The 17,380-nt window shown below is 38.6% G+C and overlaps 1 protein-coding gene across 1 annotated transcript in view; it reads left to right on the forward strand.

The window, feature by feature from the left end:
* The window catches only part of raver2 (ribonucleoprotein, PTB-binding 2), an 81,410-nt gene that overhangs the window by 14,697 nt on the left and 49,333 nt on the right, over positions 1-17,380 (forward strand). The window contains exon 2 of the mRNA XM_066663340.1: positions 4,960-5,026. Within this exon, the coding sequence (XP_066519437.1) occupies positions 4,960-5,026 (67 nt within the window). The remainder of the gene's footprint in view (positions 1-4,959; positions 5,027-17,380) is intronic.

Below are 17,380 nucleotides of genomic sequence, written 5' to 3' on the forward strand. Positions count from 1 at the left end.
GGCTTGACACAAGGAATGCAACAGCTGAAACCCATGTCTAGCATACGTCTGTGCGTGGTGGTTCTTGAAACACTGACTCCAGCTGCCGTCCAGTCTTTGTGAATCTTCCCCACATTTTTGAATGGGTTTTGTTTCACAATCCTCTCCAGGGTGTGGTTATCCCCATTGCTTGTACACTTTTTTTCTACCACATCTTTTCCTTCCCTTCACCTCTCTATTAATGTGCTTGGACACAGAGCTCTGTGAACAGCCAGCCTCTTTAGCAATGATATTTTGTTTCTTGCCCTGCTTGTGTAAGGTGTCAATGGTCATCTTTTGGAGAACTGTCAAGTCAGCCTTCCCCCTGATTGTGTAGCCTACAGAACTAGACTGAGAGACAATTTAAAGGCCTTTGCAGATGTTTTGAGTTAATGAGCTGATTTGAGTGTGGCACCAGGTGTCTTCAACATTGAACCTTTTCACAATATTCTAATTTTCTGAGATATTGAATTTGGGGTTTTCATTAGTTGTCGGTTATAATAATCAAATTAAAAGAAATAAGCACTTGAAAAATATCAGTCTGTGTGTAATGAATGAGTATAATATACAAGTTTCACTTTTTCATGATATTCTAATTTTATGACCAGCACCTGTATGCTCCTTGGGCCGAACGTGCAGCAAGTAAAACTGATCTGTGAGAACTGGGGCACGGAGCCATGTTTAGTCCAAAATACAAAAACAACATGCAAATAGACGATGAGTAAACAGCGCCTACCTTTACTGCCAGCGTTGATGTGGTTTTCAAAGCCAGTGATTCCTGTTAGAGATGGGGTTTTTCAACACCAGTGGCGGGAGAGCACTGCCAGTGGAAAAGCGACAAGCTTTAAGCATGACAAGCCATGTCAAGGCGAGTTGAGCAGGACCCTCTTGCTGAAAAAGCAGCTTTCATGGGCACACTTCAAACATAGGGCTATGAATCTCTTGTGAATTAGTGGTAAGATGGTGCAAGGAACCAAAGAAAGCTAAAAATAAAAGAATTTTCTCTTTTAATAAACTATTATAACCATTGTATCATCTTCATTTTATGTAGTTTCGATGCATTATGTACCTTTACTGTATAACACGTCTTGGAATTTCCAGTTCCACCTTAAATGGCGAAGCAATGACATTCTAGCGCCTGTGGCAACTGCAAAATAAAGATGCCAAATAAGCAGCTGAATTCAGCTTCATATCACAGTTAGTAGTGGGTGATAATATGAGTGTGGAACTGTTTTGAAGCCATGATGCCCTAAATTTGATTATGTTAAAATACAAAACCTCTGCTTTTTTCGGCCATCCTGTTTTTGCAGAATGAAAACCTGCAATGCACATTAAATTGTCCTCTCAGGGCTTATCAGACTTATCAAACACCAGTCCCTACTGTGGGGAAAAGCTATAGATAATATTACTCTCTGGTTTATTACACAGCACAATGGAATCAAGTCAGTGTTTGGGTAGGAGCTCTATTACAGCCGATACACTGATCCCACTGATACTAAGGGAAGTAACTCCTGGTCTGTTAGGGACTACAGACACCTTAGGTACTCCTCTGCTTTGTCGCTTTCTCTCTTACAAGAATACACAGTAGATGTGACAGCAGGGCCTATTGTGTGTGCTTAGGCAGGAGGAAGATGTGTGTGTGGTGTTTGCATGGGTATGAGTGATAAAGATCAGTAGCACACAGTGGGCTCTGTTTGATGGGTTACAGCACGATGCCTGATTTACATCCTTACATGCTTTGATCTCTCTGCAGTTATGGTCATAACAAAATGTGATTATATGACTGAAGAGGGACCTGACTGATATGAAAATTTTGTTAACAATGTGGATTTTTAAAGAGTTGAAAAATAACTACTCAATAAACAGCTGATAAAATTAAAACAGTTAAATAGATTTAACAGATTTATCCTTCATGGCCCTAAATTTCCCATTATTATCTGTGTCTGTATGGTCTGTTGGAGAAAATAAATAAGACATTGTGAAAAACAAAGTTTCAGGAGCAGAAAGTGTCTACCTTGTAAAGTGTAAAATAATTGATTTTATATATAATCAGTATTATATATTATATATTGATTAAACTAATATCACGATATTTCAGGGTATTTTGGCGATAACAAGATTCTTGCAGATATAAAACAGACGATAGAAAAAACACAATTGCATCAAAATTCATGTTAAATTTAATAAAGATATTATTAATATATCGAATATATATTAATAGTATTAAATTGTTTAATGTATTAAAATGTTTTATTTCTATGTAACAGTTTCAAATGACAAAAAAATCTGTAAACAATTGTTTATTTTGTAAATGACAGTAACTTACCAAGATTCTGATTTTGTATAACATAAACAATGTAGCATATAAATATACTACACAAAGTGCAGAAAATTGTGTACATATATAAATAGCAAACAATTATATTAAAAAGTACCCTTAAAGCTCCACAGTAAATAACATAATAAATACAGAATGATTTCTGTGCTGTGTCAGTGGAGTTTATCTGCTGGGTTTAGTGCTCATTGGCTCTTAAACTCTTCTAACAGCATTTTTGATTTTCCTCATCCTAAGCCAGTTGCTTCTGCTCGAGGTGGTGAAACAAATTATTTGTGTTTCCCCCTTCTGTTGTTACAGGCTTCTTTAATTTCTTCCATAATGCCATGATTTATTGTTCATCTAATATTCTGTAACCAAACCACATCCACACGACTGAGGTCGCGCCCCCATTTTTGAAGCAAATTCCTTCACCTCACTGTGCTTAACTGTGCATAAATGACTGATGTAAAAATGTAAGCCATATTATGGTTTACTGCATGACATCATTATGTAAACAAGTCAGAATACAACAATTACCACAATATAGATTTTTAAAATCGTTTGATTAATTAAAATATTTGTCTATACCATATTTAATCAATGCATTTATTGGGCTATTACAGTACCATAGACAAGTAATATTTTATTTTTAATCCAAGTTGAAATTTAAAAGTTTAAATTTGAAGCATGAGTTTTAAAAACATTTTAAAAATAGTATTACTTCATCATCATCATCATCATTTTCTTCTCCGCTTCTCCATTTCAGGGTCGCGGTTAGTATTACTTTCCAGGATAATATTAATAAGCCAAAACAATCTATTTGAACTTAAAGTCAAGTTAGTGCTTCAGTCAGATCAGACCTTTCTGGTGACATCACGACACAGCCTCCTTAGACCGTTCCATTTGGGTGACATAGCTTACTAAAGAGGAGACTTTTATAGGACAGTACTATCTCGGCCACAGCCTAGGCTTTGGAGTGTAGCTTGTAGCTTTTTCATGGTTGAAGTTTAACTCGCCTGTAAATTTTTATTCACTGTTTGATATAACACAGAAGCTCATTTGTAATTCGAGTTGTTTAGTTTTGTTGCACATTTGGTATTCATTTACTTTCATGCAGTTAGCAGTCTCCCAAATTTTGTAGTCATTTCCTCAAGTAAAGCATCTGAAACAGCTAAAATAAGTCAGTATTACCCACCCGTGTAGCAAGAATAGAGTAACATCCTCATTTCATTTCATTCTTTTCAAAATTTGTAGGTCTCACTACTTTCCAAACTCTTCCTGATGTTGTTTCTTGGCTGTGGCTGGTTCCATAACAGAGAGAGAGAGAGCGAGCATGAACCAGTTCAGACCGAGATACTTTCTGTTTCCCACTTACCGAGCCAGGGCTTTGTACAAACACCAAACCTTTTTTAGCATGCAAACCAATTAGCAGTGTGTTAGCATATGGTGAGGAAACATACTCTGAATTTAATAAAAAGTACTGGCTTCAAATACTGAACATTGAATTTAAGAATATTTATTAATTAATTAATTTATTTATTTTTAGGCTAATGAAGTACTTAATTATAAGTCACTACATTTTTCGCCATATTCCCTTGGGTTTCCTCCAGGTACTCTGGTTTCCTCCTACAGTCCATACGCTGGATAGATGGATTGTCTACTTAAATGTGTTCATTTATGTGAGTGTACGGTGCCCTGTGATGAACTAACGTCATGTGCAGGGTGTGTTCCCACCTTGCGCCCAGTGATTCCATGTAGGCTCTGGACCCATTGCAACTCTGAACTGGATAAGTGGTTACAGACAATGGATGAATGAAAGCAAAGTCTCTGAAATCTTGAATCAACTGGTTGCTGTTAAACATAGAATTCAAATTTCTTTCCATTATTTAATAGTACATTAAAAATATCCAGAGATTAATATGCTGTTTACATGTATGCAAACATTTTGTTGGGCACTCCTTCCATCACTCCCTCACACTTAGACTGAACATGATACATCAGCAGCTGTGAAAGCTGTATGGTTTCTCATATTGACTAATACCTATGTTTCCTGCTTTTGTAAGCCTGAATTGTAAATTGAAAGCATAATGTATCTTAGTTTATAGATATACATCATAATAGGAAATAATGATTTATAGCTCGAAAATATTAGAAAACTAATTATTAAATTATATTGTGATCCACAAATTCCACAGTCTTTTAATGTTTAGCCATATAATTATGTAAACATTACATATACATTATAGGAATAGCAACATTCTTTATAATCCTTAATGCCTACAAACTCAGCATGGGTTTGTTTTAAAAAGTGAATGCATATAAAATTAAAAGTAATGTATAATCCTTAGCATTCATCACACGCACGCACACACACACACACACACACACACACACACACACACACACACACACATATATGTAAAGCACACTGAATATGAGGTTACACGTATTTACTTATACGCTTCTTGCTACATGATATATTGTATTTTGTCTTTTGAACCCTTTCCATATGCCTATTTTGAGAGCTATATTTTCATGTCAATTCCTGCTATTACACTGTTTCAAGAAATTTACTTAAACACGTCTCTCTCTCTCTCTTTCCCCCCACCCATCTGTTCCCACAGGAGGTCCATGATATTCTGCGAGAGTACGAGCTCAAGTACTGCTTTGTCGACCGGAACAAAGGAACAGGTAATTGCCCTCCTTCAGTCATCCACCAGTTCTTACTTTTCTAATGGATTTCTATATTCTGAAATCTTTCCATCTCAGACGTCAAAACACTCTCCACGAAAAACCTGTCTGCCCACACGGTCTGATTCCACACACTCACTTGGAGGTTAAGAGCCCAGGGTTCTGAAGGTGTATTTAATGAGGAATTGCTTTATATTGCAGTTGTCGTACCTTATATGATGGAAGAGGATGTGACGCTTTAGGTTTCAGTGTTGCGTAATGTGTGTGATACTGAGTGTTGCACGGTATACCGCTATTAGAAAAGTATCTCAATACATTGTCATTAAAAAAGGTACAATACCCATATAATGAGTGCCAGTACTTTAAGAAGGAGTATTTTAAAATAAGAACACAGTGTGTGCCTGCAACGCTTTCCCTCCTTTCCCTTCCTTAATGATTTTGCCACAAGTTTTAGCACACTTTAAAAAAAAATCCTTTTATTCAAAGGATTTTTCAAACCTTTTAGCGAGTTATTTAAAAAAAAGAAAAAACCCAACTAGCATCAGCAACATTCTGTACAGACCTTAGCTAATTTTAATAGAAGAGAATCGCTGGTAGCACAACTTGTTAGAACACCAGGACTGACCGTGAGCCAGAGAGACAACTTTCTCTCCGCCGCATCTCTGCTCCCGGAGACGGAGCTTCATAGATCAGAATGAGCTGTGAATGTACAAAATGTGATGCCAAATACCATTTGCTTGCGTTTATGTTGTGTATTCCTTTTTCTGAACTCCTGAACTGAGATCGCATAATTGATTGATGCATTCAGCTTTATTCAAACAGTAAACACGTCTTATGAATGTATGACACAGGGCCAAAAGCGCGATTAGAGCCAGAGATGGCGAAATGTCATGTGTGGCATCACAGTCAACATGCAGATACCAGACATTTTGCTGACATGACATTACAAAAATGACATTACTTTTCCTGATGTTTTAGGTTTTTGCCATGGTATCATTTCAATATCGAGATATTTAGGCAGGTATTATATCAAAAGTCATAATTTTGGTATTGTGACAACACTAGTGTTACTGACGACTATTTGATACTCCTTACATCCGTCTGTTGGAGGGAAAAACATCTTATATGAAATAATCATTTTTATGTAACAGTTTAGGCAAAGTTTGAAATGGTAAAGTTTGAATTGATGTTCACCGCGACCCTGAAATGGAGAAGAGGAAAAGATGATGATGATGATTATGAATTGATGTTTAAATTTTGTGGCCGATACTGATTTAAAGCAGAAATGTTGTAAGCAAAGGTAATGTCGCATTTTTATTCTAGAATTTGTACTCCAGTGGTATTAGTTAAACAGTGACGTACTGACAAAAATCAGTTCTCTAGTAACTTCAATATGGTATAAACAAAACTCTGAGCTGCTAGTGGAATTATTGTCAGATGTTTTGCCCTTGAAGTAGGAGATTTCTAGTTTAAGTTCCAATGAATAAAGTTAAACAAAGAGAAACTAGGTAAGCCTAGTTTAGCCAGTCTGCCATTAGCCATATAGCCATTGTCACAGAGGTATTTCTGGCATTTCAAAAACAGGAAATCTCAAAATACATACCCTTTTCATTGGAAGGTCTGGAGAACCTTTGGTGCTTCATATCAATATCTTTGTTTACATGTGATTGTGTTGTACAGGAAGTACGAGGGGCAGGACTAATACAGAAATGAATAAAGGAGCACAAAGTTTATTCATAATATATAACACTGGCATCAGTGTATTTCTTGTTCATTTTATTTAAAAATAGATACTAGATGTTCTAAAAACAAAGAAGACCAAGATCGTTTTATTGATTGTCAACGCGCCGAATGGTTCCTGATTAGTTCAGGACCCGGAACCTTTCCGTTTTCTTGATGGTGGAAAAATGCTATGTGAAATATGGTAACTAAGAACAGACAGTGTAGTAGCGGCACTTTGTGAAATATGGATGAACTAACAGCAGAATGTGAAACAACGTTCCTACTCACGCATGCACATTTCATGCACCCTGGACAGGGCACAAATCCATTGTTGGGCATCACCCAGTCACTCATATATACAGACGTATCAAAGTTTGTTTTTGGCTGCAGGAGGAAACTGGGGCACCCAGGGGAAACCCATGCAGACACAGGGACAACACACTAGCAGATTATGGGTTTTTAACAAACTATTTTATTAATGGTGAAAATCCACTTGTCCACCAGACAAGGACCAGATTTAAGCTGAGGTTATTACTATTTTTGTAATAGTTTTAGGTGGACCACTGCCCCCATCCATTCTCTTACAGGTTCTGTTATTAGAGACGCCTGAGCTGAAGTAGATACAGATTTCCCAGAGGCCAGTGCTAACACCAAGAGTGATTTGCAGAGCTTGCATAGTAACCTGCCCCTCACACAGGGTTTCCAAGGCTCCAAAATATCACTGGGCCTAAACCCCCCTGGTGGCGTAGCAGGCATTCCTGCCCCCTCTAATTAGTAATGTTATGGGATGAAGGTGAAACCCTATGATCTCACTCTCCATCCTCCCCTGGCTTGTCACCTCTCCCCCCTCTGCACAGCTGAGGCTCCAGTGTCGAGGATCAGAGGGCTGCATGCCAGTCTGAGGTCCAGCAGAGCTCTGCTGATCCGTTTTCTTTTCTGAAAGGTTCCTACTACTGCTTTATGGTCTGTGTAAGGTTAAAAGGTTAGAACAGCTATTAAAGGCAAAAATGAAATCAATTTCAGCCTATCTCTCTAAGAATTGGAAGAGATAGGAAGAGATAATGGACCAAAAATATATGGATATTGTTTGACATATTATTTTAAGGAGTTATTCATAAAACCCTGTATTGTGTATTGTACAATAATATAGTCCCAGACATTTATTTTGTAACTTAATGCATGGACATATGATGCAAAAATTTATTTTGTGCCTGTACAAAAAAGATAAGCAAATTGTGTGTATGCAAGTGTACACAGTAATCTAGTATAAAAATCTAGAGTGTTGTAGTTATTGAGCAGACCCTGGCATATTTTGTAATGTTTATTAAGTATTTGGGAGTGTTTACCTACATTAAGTACACACTTTTCTTTACATCACACATGAAAGTCCCTGTAATTATAATTTTTTAAAGCTCTTTTTTTTTACTAGCTCTCTGATGTTGTTTGCATGCTTGAAAATGCTTCAGTGTTTGTACACAGCCCTAGCTCAGTAAATGTTAAACTAAGGGTCCGAAATGTGAACCTAGCGGATTACTTATAAAGAGTTTAAACAGACTACATATAAAGAGTTTAACATTAAAAATAAACATGGATTTTTGAGGATTTGTAAGTAGGATTTTTTTTACTATTATTATTTACGTTTAAGAGAACATCTGGGATTTGTTTTTTAAGCAGAAATAGTAGAATGTTTCTGAGATAGAGAGCAAATTGTGGCCTGTAGGACAGACATGTGCACTGAAATAAACACCTGAGATGTAGAGACCTTGCCAGAGTGTGCTTGTGACAATAGTGGTAAAGTGTACTTTGATATTCCCTCAGCTGAGCGTCCGTGGTGTGGGAATTTCTTCTCCTCCTGTGTCATTGTTATGGAGCATAGCTTCATGGATACTCCTTGGCTGAAGTGTCTGGAGTCTTTTCAAGGCCTGTCAATGAGGAGTTGTCTTTCAAATCAAAAAATAGTGACAATGCAAGCTCTTGTTTCCATTCTCTGAAACCAACTTTGTATGCTGATTGACCTCTGAACTAGCTGTCCATCATTGTGTTGATACCATTTCTACTAAGACCAGAATCTACAGGCAGAATTCTACATGTCCACAAGTTTGTTTATGCTTTCAGCTGTCTGAAAAAGCACATAAATTGTTAGCAAATCTTGTCAAAACTTGGTAATTTCACACAGTGTAAAAGTAAATAATTTACACATTTATCAAATGTTTGCCCACATTTGTAAGTCGCTGAAGCAAAGTCACACTATTTAATGGTGATATGTCGGTTTAAAGAAGAATCAAGCAGTAGTTAGCCTTAAAGAGTTCTGTTAAAACAAAATGTATAGTAAATGTGGTAGATAAAATTCAGGCAAGCTTAGCAGCTGATTCATATTATGGACAGCATACTATGGGATAAGCTTTACATAATAAACTGAATGTCTTCTTTAAAAAAAAAATAAAATAAAATAAGCATGTCCTCCTCATGATTTGCTAACCCCCTTCACTTCAGTGCTAAGCTTACAGAGTTTCATTCCAGAAGCCCTTTAGGAAGGAGGGGGAAACCACTCGTGTGTGCACAGGAATTGGTTCCACTGTCTTAAATACCAAACAAGGCTGGAGGATAGCTCCCTGTGCTTGGCAGCTGCTTGCCCTCCGGCTTTAGAAATGTTTCGATTGCCTGGAAAGGCAGTGGGCATTGGCTGTGCTTTAGGAGAGAACTAGACTAGTGCAATGTTCTGAGCACACTGTTGCTAATTTGGGGATATTCAACTTGACCTTACGTTTTCTTTATGTCTGCTGTGGCTGATTTGAGTTGTCAGTCTTGGCAGTGCCATAGTTACTTCATCACTGTCTGGCCCTAATTTGCCAGGGCATATTAATTTTTAACCAGCAGGAAATTATTTAATATTCCTGCTGGAAGGACTACATATGCATGCATCTCTTATAGAGGCTTTTTTGTTCTGACCCAGTCTGTCCGGCTGAACCTGTAGCTTTTTTTTCCTGCTGATAATGGGGAAAAAAAAGTCACAGCCTGTACATTTTGGATATTGTCTCATGCATGAACAACACTGAGTCTGTATTATCTTTGTCTGTTGACATTTTCTGTTTTGATGGAATTTCCAAGGATGGCAAAACATCACATAGAATATCATTTAGTATTTAATATTCAAAATGGCACTATATGGACAAATATATGCAAGTTAAAGGAAAGAATCTTGAAAACCAGAAAAATGAAACGATTACACCTTCAGCCAATGTCCAAAATCTAATTATAAACTCCAGCTAAAGGGCCCATTTTTTGGTTCATTCATTTGTTTGTTCATTCATCGTTTATGCAAAGTTTGGTGTAGTATATTGTACATGTTTTAGTGTTGATATTTCTTTAATGTACTTATCTGCTGATGCCTATTTTAAAACATTTTTTAGAATGTAGAAATGAAATCTACATGTATCTAAATATCTGAGAGATGTCCACACGTTTTAATAAATTATAATGATACTAATGTCATGCTGATATTATTATACATCCTTAGTTCTGCAGACCATGAGGAATGTAAGCTGAAAACACTTTTTGGTCTTTGTGTCGTAAAGACCAAAGCATTTACAATAATAAATTGTAGATAAATGTAGGGTATTGTCTCTTTTAAAATGGTAAATTTTGATGCAGTCAAATGTAATGTAGTTTTTAAGTGAGAGATGTTGGCTGCTGTCTAAAGCACCCACACAAATGGCATTGCATCTGTAACCTATTCATCCTGCTCAGGGTTGTGATTGGTCCAAAGCCAACCCAGATTCACTGGTTATAAGGCAGGAACACTCTGTGCAGGGCTCCAGTCCATCACAGGGCATCACACCATTTACACATTCACACCCATTTTTAATAGCCAATTCACCCGCCAATGTGTCTGGAGTGTGGGAAGAAACCCACTAGGAAGAAACCCGTGTTGACACTGGGAGAGCACCAAACTCCTTACTGTTGTGCCACCGTTTTTGCCCCAATATGGCTTTAATAGCACACACAAGCAGCAACCCCCCACCTTCTCCCCCACCCCTCTGCAAAAACAAAAAAAACCCATCAGTTTTTAAATAAGAAACAATTACTTTATAAATAAAACATAATGTATATAAAAAACACATAATAAAATAGAATGTAAATATTAAACTGGTTCTATTAAGTGTATTTACCTTGAAGATCAGACCAAGATGCTGGCAGAGGTGGAGGAGATTGGCAGAGGAGGTTGAGGGAATTATTATTTTTGACGACTGAGTGACAGCTTGTATCTCTGAAAATTCGTACGTTAACTCACTCGTAAGTCAAGGTTTCACTGTATGTGAATCAGAATGTTGTTTATTTCAATTATATTTATCTGACTTTTGCTTGTATTTTTGAATTATATTTTGCATTTTATACACTTGACATTTTTAATAGTGTAATTCATTCATTCGAATTTCAGTAGTGCCTTTTATACACACACACACACACACACACACACACACACACACACACACACACACACATATATATATATATATATATATATATATATATATACACTGCTCAAAAAAATAAAGGGAACACTAAAATAACACATTATAGATCACAGTTAATGAAATATTCCAGTTTAAAATCTTTATTCATTACATAGTGGAATGCATTGAGAACAAAATAGCATAAAAATGATCAGTGTAAATCAAAATTATTATCCCATGGAGGTCTGGATTTGGATTTGGAATCATACATGGAATCAAATAAAAGTGGAATATAAAATTATAGGCTGATCTAACATTAGTGGAATTTCAAGTTAAAATTGGAAAGACAAGTTAAAAAGAGGCTCAGTAGTGTGTGTGGCCTTCACATGCTTTTTATGACCTCCCTACAACGCCTGGGCATGCTCCTGAGGCAGCGAATGTTCTCCTGAAGCACCTCCTCCCAGATCTGGATTAAAGCCTTAGTCAACTCCAGGACAGTCTGTGGTACAACATGGCATTGGTGGATGATGTCCCAGATGTGCTCGATTGGATTCAGGTCTGGGGAAGGGGCAGATCAGTCCATAGCGTCAATGCCTTCATCATGCAGGAACTGCTAACACACTTTACCCACATGAGGCCTAGCATTGTCATGCATCAGAAGGAACTCAGGGTCCACTGCACCAGCATATAATAATGATAATACGTTACATTTATATAGCATCTTTCTAATACCCAAGGTCGCTTTACACATAGAGGAGGGGAAAAAAGAAAAAAGGAAGACACTTATACCTGCAGAGTGCAGAAGTATTGAGAGAAGAGTTAGGTCTTTACCTGGGATTTAAAATGAAGAGAAGCAAATGAAAAAAAAGAAAATGAAGAGCAGAGACAAAGATTTTGCGGTAAAGAATTTCGGAGCTAGGGTGCCATAACACTGAATGATCTACCACCAGCAGTAACTGATGGTCTCACAATGCGTCTGAGGATCTCATCCCAGTACCTAATGGCAGTCAGGGTACCTCTGGCAAACACAAGAAATGTGTCCTCACACCATTACTGACCCACAGCCAAACCGGTCATGCTGGAGGATGTTGCAGGCAGCAAAACATTCTCCATGCCGTCTCCAGACATCTGTCACATGTGCTCAGTGTGAACCTGCTCATCCGTGAAGAGCACAGGGCACCAATGGCGAATCTTGGTGTTTTCTGGTAAATGCCTATCGTGTTGAGCTGTAAGCACAAACCCCACTTGTGAATGTCGGGCCCTCATACGACCTTTATGGAGACTGTTTCTGACAGTTTGTGCAGAAACATGGATATTAGGGACCTGCTGGAGGTCATTTTGCAGGGCTCTGCCACTTCTCCTCCTGTTCCTCCTTGCAGAAGGAGGAAGTAGTGGTCCTGATGCTCGCCCCCTACATGTCTCCTGATGTACTGGCCTGTCTCCTGGTATCCCCTCCATGCTCTGGACACTGTGCTGGCACACACAGCAAACCTTCTTGCTGCAGCTCGCATTGATGTGCCATCCTGGATGAGCTGCACTACCTGAGCAACTTCTGTGGGTTGCAGACCCTGCCTCATGCTACCTCTAGGGGTGAGATCACTGACAAGTGCAAACGTGAACAAAACATCAGCCAGAAAGGACAAGAACAGCGAAATGGTCTGTGGTCACCACATGCAGAACCACTCGTTTACAGGGGTTGTCTTGCTAATTGCCTTTAATTTCTACTGGTTGTCTGTTCAATTTTCATAAAAGCAGGTGAATTTCATTCACAATCAGTGTTGCTTCCTAACTGGACATGTTGAGTTCACAAAAGTTTGATTGACTTGGAGTTAAATTGTGTTGTTTAAGAGTTTCCTTTATTTATTTGAGCTGTATATATATATATATATACCAAATTCAGATTTAAGTTCCACACATACATATTTTGTCATAGAAATAATCCATGTGTATTCATGAAATATCTCAGAGATGTGGTTTTGTTTTTTCCCCCCAAGATGTTAAAAAATCGGCTTTCTTGAAGGGAAATGCATCACCAGAAATGGTTCTGGCATTTCGTGTGTTATTATGTAATTACAAAATTGTTGGAGACATTGATATTCATCTGTAATGAGCTTTCGTATTGCAGAAGTGTCTCGTTTAGAGATTTCTGCTTGTGGGAAAGTATGAGTGCTGCTTTTTGAAAAGACACTAAAGAATGCATTCAAAGTGGCTCTCGCCTAGAGTCCAGCCTACTCTGACTCATCGCAGAGGAGAAGAGTAAAGCACAGTTTGCAGTGGCAATGTAGCTTTTTTTAAATTGAATTTCCAGAGTCTAAGAAGGCTATTAAGCATAAAATTTTTCCTTCTCACCAGCCCATGTGGTTTTATACATTTTGTCATAACATAAAGCTTAAGCATAAGCAGTTTGCTGCAGATGGAGAAGAGGATGTAGTGAGCAGTCTGAGGTTTACTGTGTATGTGTATGTTAAAGCAACACTCTTGGTAGCTTATTTGGAACTAACAAGAAATATTTATCCTGCACCCCTTAAGGCTTACCTTAGAACTTCCAGCAAATTGGGACCATGCATGGAAAACAGTTGTTGATGCTTATACATAGCAGATATAGAGTATGTTAATGTAACTCTTAACATTCATCCTGGATTTTCCTACCCACTGGAGTTAGAGAGTTTTCAAAAATCTGCCTGTGTCAGTGAGGGGAATCCGTGATGGAATGTGGAAGGTATGTGTGGCGTTCCGGCCTAGTAGTGGAATGACAATGGAAGTGGTGGGCATGGGAATTAGAGCTTAACAGTGGTACTTTTGTTTGGAATGCACTGTCCGGTAATGAAGACACATGGGGATCAAAAAAGGCTGAACTGTGTTAGAACTAAATTTGCTAGTTTTACTTTAAACAGATGACAAATTATATGAACATAACTGTAGACCAATAATGGTTTTGAGATTGGTTCTTATTGATATGTCCACTCTGAGGATATAATGTGGTGTGTGATTGTGGTTAAAGGATCTAACACTGTAATCATCTAGGTACAGTCAATAACCATTTTTGTATACAGAAGTATATAAAATGTATGAATTCCAAACTATGAAAAGCAGCCTGTATATACCCGATGAGGGCATTTGTAAATGCTAGAGATGGCATAGTACAATTTTCTGATGCTGATACTCATTCTGAAACCGAGATAAAACAATACTCATATTTTCTAAACTAATACTAAACCAATACCTTTTCCTAACATGCAAACTAAAGGTACTCATATCCTCTACGTCCTTTTGAAAGGAAATGCACAGCTAACTACATGGCCTTACACAATGTGAGTGTCTGTTTTTCTGTTATTAAAGAATAAATAAAGAAGGGTAACCAGAAAGAAAATTCGTAATTTGATTCAATCGTAAGACAAAGTTTGACTGTATAAGGCCTGTTTTATTAATGTGTTTTAGGTTTAGTGCTTAACCTATACATGGTGCATTTCTTTCCAAAAGAAACAACATATTCATTATAGCGCTTGTTTCTTTCAAATTGGAATTCATCAAACATTTTCTGCCCAGCAGTATACAGATATTTGTAATTCACCAGGATGAATAGTAATCTGGGAGCTTTCAGTACTCTTTGCTTCTAATTATTTTAAATGTGTTTGCTGAACAACAGCAACAGCAAAAAATATGGAGACAACTTTTTTATGTTTTGTGCATAAAGTGATTTCTCAGGTTTTCAGAAAGATGATCCTCGTTTTGACAGCTGGCTGCATCCCACAAACTGAGACCCTTACAATATCAAGCCTTACTGATTTAAAATAGATGATTACTGTGTGCTGTCAGACCGTCAGGGGGAACACTGCAGAGCACTCTTTTATGAATGCACTGATAGGCAACTCATCTGCATGCTCTGTTCCTGGCATTTAACAACCAAGAAATGTGTTTTTTCATACTGCTGCAAACAGACTTGAAGGAAAGTGCAAGGTTACTGTATTTTTTTTATAGTTGAAAGGCACCAAAGATTCTTAAAATTATTTCTGCCTCTAAGCTGTTAACTCGTAACTAAAACATAATTTCTGTAATTTCAATCTCTGTTAATTGTTTTATGGAATAATTAGACCTCATAGGTTATGACTAAACATTAAAAGCCAGCCATATGGAGCGATGTTATGTCTTCAGTCAACAAACATGATACGGAAACAGGATTATGTTTCAGCAGTTTTTTTTTCATGTGCCTCATTTGTCCTCTCTTTCTGTGCGACATCGAGGATGTGTGACCTTATGGCACTATGTTCTCTTGCAGTAGCTCGGTTAGATCATTGTCAAGCATTTCCAGTGTGTACAGTGCTGATGAAGTAGTAATTAGCAGTGTGCGTGTGAATGTCAAGGTGGGTAATTGAGTGATTAGCCCCTGCATGTTTCAGTGTATGTAGCTGTGCCATTGTTTTGAAAGTATTATTGTGAAGCAAGTCCAGGTTGCGGCAGATTGTGGTGGAAGTAATGATGAAAAAGAGCATGTTTTTGTGTGATTCTCAAATGTTGCAATGACAATTCCAGCACGCCTGTGTGTAATTGGTCAAAAAGTGGAAAGAGACAGTGGTGAGAAATGTAGTAAAAAGACATTTTACACTGTATATGTTTAGAGATGTTACAGCAGTTCCTCTCTAATGTATATGTTGGTGTTAACATGCTCCCAAGAAATTTGCTTCTTAACAAGCTAATTAAATCAAATCAAAGACGAGGTAAGCGCGGTGGCTTACGTGCTAAGCTAAGGCCAAACCCACACCGGCCGGCATTACCTAGCGTTTTTCTCGCGAATGTTCGCTCGCTGCCGGGTAAGCTGGATGAATTAAAAATCTGGACCCTCACACAGAGCTGGCTCAGGGACTGTAATTTACTGTTCTTCACGGAAACGTGGCTAAGGGACGATGTGGTGAACAGCGTGGTGGAAATGGAGGGACGAACGCTGTTCAGAGCTGACCGGTCAAGCGTGACTACGGACTACGGGCAGGAAACTGTATCTACGTAAACAAAGCGTGGTGCACGGGCTTTGTTGTTGTGGAAACCCACTGCTCTGCAGACCTGGAGTTCCTGATCATTAAATGCAGACCCTTCTACCTGCCCCGCGAGTTCAGCTGTATTGTTTCAGTCGTAGTCTACGTGCCTCCTGACGCTAACGCTAACCCGGCTATGGAGTGTCTCTGTGCTTCTATCACCAAATTGCAAAACACACACCCGGATGGAGCTTTTATTGTATCAGGAGATTTCAACCACTCTGATTTAAAATCTGGACTACCAAAATTTTTTCAGAATGTCTCCTGCACCCAAAAGGGGACAAAAAACTTTGGACAAAGTTTATACAAACATGGCAAATGCACACAAAACAACACCCCTTCCCCATCTTGGACTTTCCGATCATCTTTCTTTGTTCCTGCTTCCCAAATACACTCCAGTCATGCAGAGGATTAAGCCTTCAACCAGAACTGTAAAGATCTGGATGGATGGGGCTGACTCCTTCCTTCAGCAACAGTTCCAGCACACCGACTGGAGTGAGTATGCTGCCCGAGCCACACAAAAGACAACAATAACATTCCCTAATCAGAAGCCCTGGATGAACAGAGAGGTTCGCACTCTGCTCAAAGCCAGAGATGTTGCCTTCAGATCAGGAGACAGGGAAGCATACAGCTTGGCCAGAGCTAACCTGAGTAGAGGAATAGCTATAGCCAAGCACTGCTACAAACGCCGGATTGAGGAGCACTTTACCTCCTCTGACCCTCGGCGTATGTGGCAGGGAATTCACACCCTGACTGATTATAAACCAGCCAGCTCTGTTCCATCTACCAACAGTGCTTCACTCCCTGATGAGCTGAACAACTTCTACGCTCGGTTCGACCAGGGCAACAAGATATCTTCAATAAACCATCCTCCACCAGACCACAACCCACTTGTACTTTCCACTTCGGGCGTCAGTCGCATGCTGAGCAGAGTGAATGCACGAAAGGCAGCTGGCCCTGATGTTGTACCTGGCCGTGTGCTAAGAGCCTGTGCTGTGGAACTTGCGGGTGTCTTTACTCACATTTTTAATGTTTCGCTTGCCCAGGCAGCTGTACCATCCATCTTTAAGTCTGCCACCATTGTGCCTGTGCCTAAGCACTCTACTGCTTCAGAGTTAAATGACTTTCGACCTGTTGCACTCACCCCAATA

The sequence above is a fragment of the Hoplias malabaricus genome, chromosome 3, assembly GCF_029633855.1.
Source record: "Hoplias malabaricus isolate fHopMal1 chromosome 3, fHopMal1.hap1, whole genome shotgun sequence".
Taxonomy (NCBI): Eukaryota; Metazoa; Chordata; class Actinopteri; order Characiformes; family Erythrinidae; genus Hoplias; species Hoplias malabaricus.